The sequence below is a fragment of the Austrofundulus limnaeus genome, unplaced genomic scaffold (assembly GCF_001266775.1).
Source record: "Austrofundulus limnaeus strain Quisiro unplaced genomic scaffold, Austrofundulus_limnaeus-1.0 Scaffold177, whole genome shotgun sequence".
Classification (NCBI taxonomy): domain Eukaryota; kingdom Metazoa; phylum Chordata; class Actinopteri; order Cyprinodontiformes; family Rivulidae; genus Austrofundulus; species Austrofundulus limnaeus.
This window is the reverse complement of record NW_013952579.1, coordinates 519,200-530,662: the sequence shown is the minus strand read 5'-3', so window position 1 is coordinate 530,662 and position 11,463 is coordinate 519,200. Positions and strand designations below refer to the sequence as shown.

The window sequence follows — 11,463 nt, the reverse complement described above, 5'->3', positions numbered from 1 at the left end:
GGGAGAGGGAGGTCTGGGCCTCCCTTCTGAAGCTGCTGCCCCCGCGACCCGACCCCGGATAGGTGGAAGAAAATGGATGGATGGATGGATGGATGGATAAATATTTAACTTGTGACTTAAATATTTAGTTTTGAGTTATATATTTGGTCTGCGACTGCTCTTCTCCTTTAAATTAAAAATATTTGACCAAAGGAAACCCGGAGCAGGACTAGAGAGAGATGAATATGAACCAGATTTTTATTTCTGTGACTAACGACCCACAGGAGACACGACATTAGCAGCAGTCGTCATTTCCTGGTCTTTAGCAGCTCCTTTAATTCCACAGCTGACGCTGCTAAAAATGACAGATTTTCTTTTCTGGATCTCAGAGCAGAACTTCAATCTCTGAACTCTTAACGTTCTTCTTTTTTACTTTGCGATGTCATTTATGAATGGACACTTCCTGGTATCTGGGGCAGGAAACGTTACCTTATATGGTGTTTTTATGGTGGTAAGTGACATGTTCGTACGAACCCTTTGTACGAACAAAAGTAAGAGAAATTTAGGATAAGAATACGAACATGTTCTTGCATGASGCCCAATGTTTTAATAAACAGACTAGCACATTTATTTTATTGAGTTCCCCTTTGATGTCACTTCCCGTTTCACTTTAGCAGAGCCAAGTTCAAAAGAAAATAGGCCAGTTATGAGAAAATGTATAAAATCGTGTGTTTTATGCCAATTTTCTTAAGAATAAAGATGTTTTCTTTGACTTTTTGCWTTTSAAGGATKGGRGTGTCTCAGGAACTTTAAAGGATTTATCGTAAKCAGCTACATGAAAAACGATATTTTAATAAATAATGTTAAAATGGCACAGAGAGGTTTTATTCTGAGCACTCATCCAGGTTTCTGGGTAACGTGGTGCCAGAGTCCAGCTCCTCACAGAAAGTCCGCCTCTGGACTCGCTGGATCATCCGCCGGCCGTAGAAGTCCCTGTACTCCGCCGGAAGCTGGTCCAGACTCTGCAGAGCCCTGTCCAGGACCTGGAGGGCTCGAGCGGCAGCCACCGGGTCCTTGTTGCCGTACGGGTCCTTCTTGTCGTAGCTGTGGGCGGGCAGGTGGCGCCAGAAGACGTTGACGCCCACCCCGAACTGCAGGGCCAGGGTGTTGTGGAACCACAGAGCTGAGGAGGCGAGGATCGGGTGAAGCGRGTAGCTTTAGAGGACTCGGTGGGTTTGTGGCGACGGCTCTTCTTACCGGGAATAAAAAGCAGATCTCCGGGCTCCAGCACGCACTCGTACCTCCTCGCCTTCACGAAGTCTGGAAACCGCTTCAGGTCCGGGGCGTCGATGTCCAGGATCTCCGACTTATCACCTGACGGGTCGAATTACATGTTAGACAGGTGAACGTCGTGGGGGGAAGGAAAACATCTCCAGAACTTCTTACCTGACAGGTAGAGGTGCAACGCGTCTTGGGGGCGGAACAGAACGACCCGCTTCCTTCCTGTCACCTGAGCCAGCAGGTTGTCCATCACCTGAGAGAACAAACTCAGTAAAAACAACCAGGCTGAGGCCAKGACCCTGAAGCTCTCACGTCGTAGTGGGTCCACAGCTGCAGACCACAGGAGCTGATCCGGAACACGCTGGAGAAGAACTGATCCGCTTCAAAGAACTGCGGGATGTGGAAGTCCTGGGCCAGGTCCGGGAACTGTTTGCTGAGATCGGCCGGTTCCTGTCGGAGACGACGTTAAAACGACCTGCAGCTCGTTAACGTCTGGATCCAGGTAACTCAACAGAAACGTTAATTTAAATAAGAAAAGTTGTTTTAAACAGTTACAGGATCCTCCCTGTAGAGGTTAATGGGTTAACCGTACCTTGCGGACGTCCTCTCCCAGAGAGCGCAGGTAGTAGCTCTCATCCTGAAATCATCCAGGAGTTTGAGTCAGAAACTAATAAATAAATCAATAAAACATGAACTTTGTTTTTACCTCGCACAGGAAGAAGTCAGAGTGTTTCGTTTCCGACACTCGTTTGATAAATTGGTTAAACGGCAGAGTCCTGTGAGGAGAGACAAACTGCAGCCGAACAGTTTCACTCAGAAGAACACGAAGGTTTGAACTCACCTGTAGACAAAGTTTTTATGAAGGAAGTCCATCTGAGCTACAGAGGAGATGTGGACCTTCACCTCCCTGTCGCCTCCTTTCTGTCCAAGGTACTCAGCGGTCCATGTGTCCACACAGGGACCCAGGTCCAGTCCCCTCAGGARGGCCGGTCTGCGCTGGAAACAGAAATAAACTGAAAATCAGTGTGGGAAACTGGTTCCAGCCTCACTGAGTGACACACTGTGATTCATCATGACTTTAAATTGTATATTAAACTTTTTAAGATCTAAGGAGGTCATTTAATTATAACTTGTTCAGGTTCTCACTGAAATACTCATGAGCCACTTATGTAATGGCACAAGTTCATGTTTATCTTTCAATCTTTTAGTATTAAAAGTTATAAATTCACTCATGTTTACATGTTTAATTTATTTGATGGTTTCAGCTACAGTAATATTATATAGAGAGTCTAAAAACAAGAAAAKTGCTGTCCTAAATGTCTTTAAAATCTGTTGGCTAACATCTACAGTTAGCGTTAGCTAGCTGGTGTAGTGCTGAATTCGGTTATCGTGTTATTCTGGGTAAAGTCTCTGCAGAAAGCTGTTTTWATCTCACCTCTGGATAAATCTGCTGCAGAAACACCTCTCTGTCCACCTCAGTGAAGATGGGAACAGATATTTTGTSCTGCTGCTCCATTTAACGCGATTTATTTTAGTCATTTGTTAGCGGATGTAGCTGGTGTAACATTATTTATGTTCCCCACACAGAATCGCGAATGTGAGAAATAAAAAAATGGTTTGTTTTAAAATATAAAATATTTTGAGTACTTAAAGTTGATCCACTGGTTAAAGGTTTTCTTTGTTTATTTTAACTGTCTTGTCAGTTATTTTAATATGCTGGCCTTTTCATGCTAGTTGTTCTAACCGGAAGTGACAGAAAGCAGAGGGAACAAAATGGCGCTGTCCTTGTTGAGATGTCATTCTAGGCTGAACTCAGCTTTTAGTTTCACTCGGTTGGTTTTAAACCAAAATGTGGCGCTGGCCCGGTTCTGTAGAACCCGGCCGGGGGCGTCCATCACGGCGGGACGGCTCTACAGCTCGCAGAAGAAACTAAGTAAGGTCGTGGTGTTCAGCTTCACCAACCCACTGTTGTGGTTCCGGACTCGGGTGTACTACCTTCTGATCAAAGCCTACTTCGATAAGGACTTCAGCATCAAGGAGTTCACAGAAGGAGCGACGCAGGTCCGTTGAAATTATTAATAATAATAATCATAATAATAACAGATGAACCTGGACGCAGACGGTACCAGAATGAATGAGTCGGTTCTGGTTCTGCTCTGGTTTGGACCCTGAGCTCTGTCTTCCAGGCCTTCTCTCATGTGTCCGGCCTTCTGTCTCAGTCTCAGTTCGAAGCTCTGAACGGACTCGTAGCTGAAGATGTGAGTCCATTTCCAGCATTAGTTTCCTGCTTATTTCTGTTTATTATTGTCGTTGTTTATATGTTTGTTGTTATTGTTGTTGTTTATATTATGTTTATTATTGCTGTTGTTTATATGTTTGTTGTTGTTGTTGTTTTCATGTTTGTTGTTGTCATTGTTTTAATGTTTACGTCACACTGATGCCCTGCTCCCTGCAGCTGATCGGGAAGCTGGAGCAACAGTGGAGCTCCCTGCCGCCCAGCTGTAAGAAGGCTCTGTCCGCGGGTCCTGAAGGCATCGTCAGCACCACCCTGAGAGACGTGGGCATCTTCTACGACAACGGTACCTCGGGGACATGTCTCACAGCATGGACTCCTCTGGATCTCGTTCAGGAGGGAGAGATGGATGGACAGGCTGGGGCCTCGCGCTCAGTAATGAGGGCGTCGCTCCGGCCGGTCGTGGTGAAGAAAGAGCTGAGTTGAAAGGCAAAGCTCTGGATTTACTGGTCTGAGTTTAACTCCTCAGCTGTGGTCATGAGAGGGACGTCTGTGTTTCTCTCCTGGACCTCCTGCCTCTGCAGCACAGGATCTCCTCTCCTCTACGGCTTCATTAGATCCAAATCAAAGCTTTTTATGAAAATTATTTGTTAAATGGTAAAAACCTTTAATAAAACTTGTGCATTAAATGTAAGAAGCTTTAGGATTAAAGTATTTTAATCCCTTCAGGCGTATTCTGCTTCGTCTTGTGATGCTCTCGTCTTGTGTCTGGTTGRGATCATTTATGCTTTTATTTTCCAGACAGGAAGTTCGTCAGGATCCTGATGCACTTCTGGTACCTGGCGAGCGCCTCGCTTCCTGAAGATCTGGCACTTAATGGAGTTCACGTGTCTGCAGGGACAGATGATGAAGAACCCAAGCGACTCCGCTGTGCCATTTACGAGTGAGTCCATCTCTGAGCGGTTAGACGTCAGCCTACGAGCAGTCAGTATCTCACCTGCAGCTCTCTGAGCGACATCGTGTCTCGTTAGCTGAACTCAGTTTCTGTTCGAACAGGTAAAACAGTCTGAAACAACCAAAARAAATTCCTTTCTTGTTTTCTGGTTTGTCAGATTCCAGAGGGAGTTCACCCAAGGAGTGGCTCCAGTCTGGACCATCACCAGGATAGAGTACTCCAAACTTTTGAGTTAGTTTGGATTTAAAGCAGCGAACTGAAGAACTCTCCTGTGTTTTGGTTTGAATAAACGGAGTTTATTCCTCCTGAGAGCGGGAGACGGGACAACTCCAGGCTGGACGATGACTGGAAGGAACCACAGTGGATCTGAATGTTGGATAAATAAATATTGTTTTTTTATGTTTAAACTTGTGCTGTTAAGATGCTGCATTTCTTTTTGATTTTCACACACATTTAAACTGTTGCTGTTTAGACCATAAGAACGTACTGTTATGATTTATTAACAATTAATCAAACATTTCTGTACATTTTGACACTAAAACTGTTTCAAACTGTGTTGAAACACTTCCTGGTTCATTTCAGTCTTATGTGCTAAATAATAATAATAATTAATAATATATAATGATAATAATAATTGGCCTACTGTCTGTTTTAGTCCAGTTTTAACATTAAATTTTTAATTATTAAATTTAAGCAACAATTAACTGGATAAATAAAAAAAATCAAGTTAAACCAATGCGTTAGCTTCCTTTAGCTTAGCATAGCTATCAAAATGGCGCCTGCTACCTAGTGATTCAGTAACATAATAATTAAAATTAGTTTATTATTTCAAGCCCAGTATCTGTTAGCAGGATCGACTATGATGCAGCGTTAAAATTAAGTATTTGTAACTTTCCTGCTGCCCCCCTGGTTTGTAGAACACCTTTTATTTTCACACAGGTAACATGACATCATCATAAACCAATGGAAAAACAAAGTGTAGATGAGAGCAACATTCGTGATGTCAAATATATCTTAATCAAATTATAAATAAGTTTTACCGACAAATTCAGCTTGTAAGTGATTATAAAATAAAAAAAAGTGAAACTGATGTTTATTTAGGAGAAAAGAAAAGCTAATGTAACCATTTCCGGGTGTGTGTAAGGCCACTCGGTTGCTGCTCTCCCATTGGTCACTTTGTGCGGCTGCTCTCCTCTGATTGGACGAGCCTCCTGCCAATCACCGCCTTCACCCCGTGAGTGGCTCTGTTTATGAACTGGTTCAACTGGACGGCTCCTCTCCGAGCGCAGAGCTTGAAGATGGAACCGAAGACCCGGAGGTAAGGCGGGTGTGAAACAAAACCAAAGAGTCCGGCTCGGAACCGAACCATGAAACTCGCCAGGGCGGCCTTTTACGTGTCGGCTCTGGGGCTGCTGGTGGTCGGCCTGCGGGAGCTGCTGGCTGGCTTCGAGGAGAACAGATGCAGCATGACCTACATGTTCGAGTACCCGGAGTACCGGGTGAGTACTACGGCTGATTTCACCCGTTTGTACCCGGAATTACTAACTTAACTCACAGCTCCGTGTCAGGCAGAGGGCTGGCTGTGACCGAGTAAACACTGCCGGTGTTTGAAACAACAAAACATGAGAGAAAAGCTCCTGAAACAACAAGCTAACGCTGCCTGACGGCTGCCGTCACGTGACCTGCCCCACTCTCACACCTGTCTGCTTTTTAGGACACATCCGGGGCACCTGTCCGACCAGGTCRGGATCAGGTGATTAAGAAACTGATCCAGGTCATAAAAACAGAAAAGACTGAACAAAATTCAACTCAACAGGTGTTTAAACAGGACAGGTGTCTCATAAATAAAATATGGACTCATTAAGCTGATTAGTTCTGCAGGAAAACAGCAAAACTTTAATATATATAAAAACAAAAAAATAAGAGATTTTGTCTCAAGCGTACATATTTTCAAATATTTTTTTAAAATGATCCAGATGTGTGGCTCCAAATGTCATAAAATACCAAAACATGGTCCTTAAATACACTCAGAAGTGTAAATAAATTTAAAAACTGCTGCTAACGACACACATTTACCTTAAATGTTGCACAATATAAAAACTGAGACAATAAATTGGTTATTTGAGATTGTTATTGTCGTTATTCTGCTCCTATTTATGTTTTTTGTAGAAATATTCGGTGATGATTTGAGCTTTTTAACATGTTTTCTGTGGGACAGGAAATGAGGGCTCCAGACTTTTCACAAAGAACCAGTTTTAAATAGTTTATTTGTCACAGAAACACAATTATTTTTGTTTTTAACGACTTCTTTAATCCTCTAATCTGAATAAAATGTAAATTTCTGCTTTTTTTTTCCTGCTCAGACGGGTCAGAACTATTTTTTCTCAGTAAAGATTCTCTGACGTCTTTGTTTTTTTTGTAAAATTCTCATTTTGCTCATCGTTTGTCCTCTTATATTTCATTTATTACACCAGGCTCAGAGATATTAGCACAGTGTTGTGTTAATCTGAATAATCTGTGAAATCTCTTGTTTCCTCCTCCCGGCAGCGGGTGTCTCTGCCGCGCCGCGTGGCCCGGCTCTACCCMGCGTACGGGCTCTACCTGTACGGGGAGGGGCTGTACGCTCAGGAGACCCGGGCGCTCAAACTCAGCGGTGCACCTGTCCTCTTCCTGCCCGGCAACGCAGGAAGTTACAAACAAGGTGAGGGAACTCAGAGATGATCTGTGGGAGTTTGTGATGGTTGCTCAGAACAGATCAGAAAATATAAATCCTCACTTTGGATCCGTTATTTACCTGCCGTCCTTTCCTCRGRCATGAAGCTCGCTCTCTGGGCTCGGTGGCCCTGAGGAAGGCTGAGAATCTGGAGGGGAGGATGCACCTGAACGTGTTCACCGTGGACTTCAACGAGGAGCTGGTGGCTCTGTACGGGGGCAGTTTGCTCAGACAGACGCACTTCCTGCACGAGAGCATCAAGGCCATCCTACGACTTTACAAGGTCAGACATTAAGAATCAAACACTGAAACCTCAAAACCCGAAACATCAAACCCCGGAATCCTCAAATCCCGGAAACCTCAAACCTCGAATCCTCAAACCCCAGCCAATCAAACCCCGAACCATCAATTCCTGAAACCTCAAACCCTGGAATCCTCAAACCCCTGAATACTGAAACCCTGAAACCTCAAACCCCGAATCCTCAAAACCTGAAACATTAAAAACCCTGAACCATCAAACCCTGAAACATTAAACCCCGAAATATCAAACCCCAAATCCTCAAACCCCAAAAACTCAAACCCCGGAATCCTCAAATCCCGGAAACCTCAAACCTCGAATCCTCAAACCCCGAACCATCAAACCCCGGAATCCTCAAACCCCGAAATCCTCAAACCCCGAACCATCAAACCCTGAAACCTCAAACCCCAGAATCCTCAAACCCCCAACCATAAATTCCCGAAACCTCAAACCCCAGAATCCTCAAACCCCCAACCATAAATTCCCGAAACCTCAAACCCTGGAATCCTGAAACCCTGAAACCTCAAACCCCGGAAACCTCAAAACCCGAAACATTAAACCCTGAACCATCAAAACCCGAAACATTAAACCCTGAACCATCAAACCCTGAACCATCAAACCCCGAAATATCAAACCCCAAAATCGTCAAACCCCGGAATCCTCAAATCCCAGAAACCTCAAACCCCAAAATCCTCAAACCCCGAACCATCAAACCCTGAAACCTCAAACCCCGGAATCCTCAAACCCTGAAACCTCAAACCCCCAACCATAAATTCCCGAAATCTCAAACCCCGGAATCCTCAAACCCTGAAACCTCAAACCCCGAACCATCAATCCCCGAAACATCAAACCTTGAATTATCAAACCRGAACCATCAAACCCTGAAACGTACCAACGCTACAGAATTGTATATTTAACAGTTTTGGGTTTTTTGCCTCGCAGCACCTGAAGACCCCGCCTCAGAGCGTGGCGATTGTRGGTCACTCCATGGGTGGGGTGGTGGCTCGAGCGCTCTTCACACTGCCTCGCTTCAACCCTCACCTGGTCAGCCTCATCATCACCCAGGCCTCTCCGCACCAGGCTCCGGTCCTGGGTCTGGACCCGTACCTGCTGGGTAAGAGGCTCCGTGGGGCTGRAGGTTCAGAGGCGACGCTCCAGGTTTCATTCTGGGTTTTATTTATTTTCAGATTTCTACTCGGCGGTGAGGCAGAGATGGGTCAACCAGGCCAACAAGCTCAGGAATGTTACGGTTCTGTCCGTCGGAGGTGGTCACCGGGACTACCAGGTCCGCTCTGGACTGACGTCCCTTCCCTGTCCCCCTGGAGACCCTAACAAGCTGTCCCTGGTGGTAACGGCTGTCCCCAGGATGTGGGTGTCCACAGACCACCTCTCCATCGTTTGGTAAGACTCTAAACCRGATGGGATCATTGAGACGGTCTTCATGAGCTGAAGGCCTCTGGTTGTGTTCCAGGTGCAAGGAGCTGGTTCTGGCCACCGTCAGAGCCTTCTTTGACCTCGTCGAGCCCGAAACCAGACAGGTTTGAGCCGGAACCGCTTCCTGTGACCCGTGTCCAGCAGAACCCGCCTGAACGCTGGTCTGTTTGTTTCTACAGTTCACAGAAAACCCCGAGAAGAAGCTGTCGGTGCTGAAGCATCACTTCATCCGACATCCCGTCAGGATGGAGGGAGACGGTCAGGAGACGTCCGTCTTCATGTCAGGTGTGAGCGGAGCGTCTTCGTCCTCCTCATCCTCCTGACTCTGTTCTTTAACACGTCTTCCTCTGGTCGCAGATCCTCCTGAAGCGTGGAGTGAAGTCAACACCCTGCGCCTGTCCTACAGCACGCCGAAGGTACCGAACGCTCGACTCATGTCACCATCAAAGCCTTCAGACTCCAGCTGATGTTTTCCTCCCGCACAGGAAGGACAGCCTAAGCACTTCCTGTTCGCCCTGTCGAGCCGCAGGAAGGCCTACAGTCACTTCTACTGCCGCAGCGACAACCTGGTGGGTCTAGTTCTCTGGTTTTTAACCTGTTTAGGTTCAATTAAAGCCTCTGTTTGTTGTTCAGGAGGCGAGCAGCTGGGTGCTGGGCTGCCTGCAGAGGAAAGGCTCGACATGGTAACAGCTCCTCCCGCAGCTTCCTGTGTGTGTCTGTGTGTGTTTGTGTTTGTGTTGACAGAGCTGTTTGTGTCCTCAGTGTTCACGCCCTGGATCTGTCTGCAGGAACAGAACTCCTGCCTCCTTACAAGGTGAGCCTAAAACCTCCTGCGTCTGCTCCGGTTCTGCTCCGGTTCTGATACAGACCCGTCTCCCCCTCTCAGGTCCTGCTTCTGAGTCTCGGCGACTTGACGTCTGTGAGTCACCTGGTCGTTTCTGCCTCCAACCTGAACGGCAAACAGGTAACCAAGGAGAAAATTAAACATTAAAAATCGGATGTTTTTTTATTAAAATCTAAATTTGAGCTTCGTGTGTGGATTAAATCTTTATTTTTAATCAACGACCTCAAATTCTTAATTTAAATCTTTTAAACACTTTTAATTACAACAAACAGCTGATGTAACGATCAGTGTCTGTTAATAAAACAAAAGCACAGATGGATTTTACAGATTTTTATCGTACAAATAGTTTAATTAAGGCTGACAAATTACTGACAAATCATAAAAAAGCTGTTAAATTTTATTTACTTTGTCAGATTGTTTCAAATCTCCTGAACTCTCATCACTTTAGTAGCTTTTAGTTTAGTTTATTCATTCATTTCATTTAAAAACAAAGCAAATTCAATATACAAAAAATACAAATGACTAATAAAATAAAATGAAAGGCAGCAGAAGGAAGAAAAAAATCTTGTAATATCTGTGCCTTTTTCCATCAAAAAAAATTCAAATAATAACTAGACATGGGTTTTTACGATGTAAAAACAAGTGTGCATTGCCATGTAGCATGTCATTGCAGCATGGCTTTGCCTGCAGCATTGGACTTGCAGAATGAGCTGTGACCAAGTTCAAAAATGTTTTCTATACCAGCTTGTGCCTGTCACATCAGCAGGTGTTTGTAATTAAGGTAACTGTGTGACAATATGAAGTTTGAAGAGATTTTTTCTTAAAGCTGCATTAACCGTGTTTTGAACTCTGATCTCCCACATGAAAGTCCATGACATAGACTATTAGACCAATGGAACTGTGGCAGAAGGTGGTGGCAGGGGTTGCTTTGTATGTGTGCAGAAAGAGGCCACATTGCCAATACAATTATTGACACTAAACTGCATAATATTACAACAATAGAGAAGTATTAAGACAATATTATAGTAAAACATCAAAATACAATCATATTAGTATTGTAAACACTGAACTATTGAGATCAAATAAAAAAAACTATGGTGCAGTACCAAGTTGAGTACAGCTGGGGGCAGTATTGGACCATTACAAGGCCCCATTGACTCCTATTATATGAATTTGGAAATAAGTTTCAACACTGATATTTCAAAAACTACAAGTTGTACAGGTACCAAAAGGCATAGCAATCATTTGGCACAGGACCTTCACAGATAGAAAGTACAATGGCAGCTGTAGGACAATGTATGCAGGAGCATTGGACTTTCAGAATAAACTTTGACCAAGTTCAAATGTGTTTTCTATACCAGCTTGTGCCTGTCACGTCAGCAGGTGTTTGTAATTAAGGTAATTGTGTGACAATATGAAGTTTGAAGAGAGTTTTGTTAAAGTTGCAGTAGCTGGATTTGAACCCTGATCTCTTGCATGAAAGCCCACAGTGCTCATCATGAGACTATAGGAGATGTGGCAGAGGACAATCCCAGGGATTGGATTGTATGTATACAGAAAAAGTTTACCTTGCCAGTGCAATTATTGACACTTAGGTGCAATATATTACAGCAATAGGACAACATAAAGACAGTATTACAGTAAAACATTAAAATACAATCATATTAGTATTGTAATCACTGAACTACTGAGTTTAAATATTATGAAACTATGGTGCAGTACCATA

The 11,463-nt window shown here is 44.3% G+C and overlaps 3 protein-coding genes across 4 annotated transcripts in view; 2 read left to right on the top strand and 1 right to left on the bottom strand.

Annotated features, from left to right (window-relative positions):
* Nucleotides 1-811: 811 nt before the first annotated feature.
* Nucleotides 812-2,804, bottom strand: tyw5 (tRNA-yW synthesizing protein 5; the record flags this gene model as incomplete). Its single annotated transcript, XM_014017811.1, is given in 8 exon segments — nt 812-1,162; nt 1,237-1,353; nt 1,426-1,513; nt 1,573-1,710; nt 1,853-1,897; nt 1,967-2,036; nt 2,102-2,256; nt 2,696-2,804. Coding segments are annotated over 8 exon segments (993 nt in total). The 3' UTR covers nt 812-863.
* Nucleotides 2,805-3,002: 198 nt separating this feature from the next.
* Nucleotides 3,003-4,855, top strand: maip1 (matrix AAA peptidase interacting protein 1). Of its 2 annotated transcripts, none has more exons than XM_014017815.1 (5): nt 3,003-3,321; nt 3,480-3,518; nt 3,716-3,839; nt 4,295-4,436; nt 4,606-4,855. In XM_014017815.1, the coding sequence occupies exons 1-5, from the start codon at nt 3,034-3,036 to the stop codon at nt 4,682-4,684; spliced, it is 672 nt and encodes a 223-aa protein (XP_013873269.1). In that variant the 5' UTR covers nt 3,003-3,033; the 3' UTR covers nt 4,685-4,855. The 2 variants fall into 2 exon arrangements, with proteins under 2 accessions (XP_013873269.1, XP_013873266.1); XM_014017812.1 differs by having other exon boundaries at nt 3,447-3,518.
* An 823-nt stretch (nt 4,856-5,678) lies between these two features.
* Nucleotides 5,679-11,463, top strand: part of pgap1 (post-GPI attachment to proteins inositol deacylase 1) — a gene marked incomplete in the record, with an annotated part of 13,527 nt that continues 7,742 nt past the window's right edge. Inside the window, 12 exon segments of the mRNA XM_014017810.1 lie at nt 5,679-5,947; nt 6,996-7,149; nt 7,269-7,444; nt 8,402-8,573; nt 8,647-8,860; nt 8,931-8,997; nt 9,073-9,178; nt 9,251-9,309; nt 9,379-9,462; nt 9,527-9,576; nt 9,656-9,707; nt 9,780-9,857. Coding sequence (XP_013873264.1) covers nt 5,816-5,947; nt 6,996-7,149; nt 7,269-7,444; nt 8,402-8,573; nt 8,647-8,860; nt 8,931-8,997; nt 9,073-9,178; nt 9,251-9,309; nt 9,379-9,462; nt 9,527-9,576; nt 9,656-9,707; nt 9,780-9,857 — 1,344 coding nt within the window.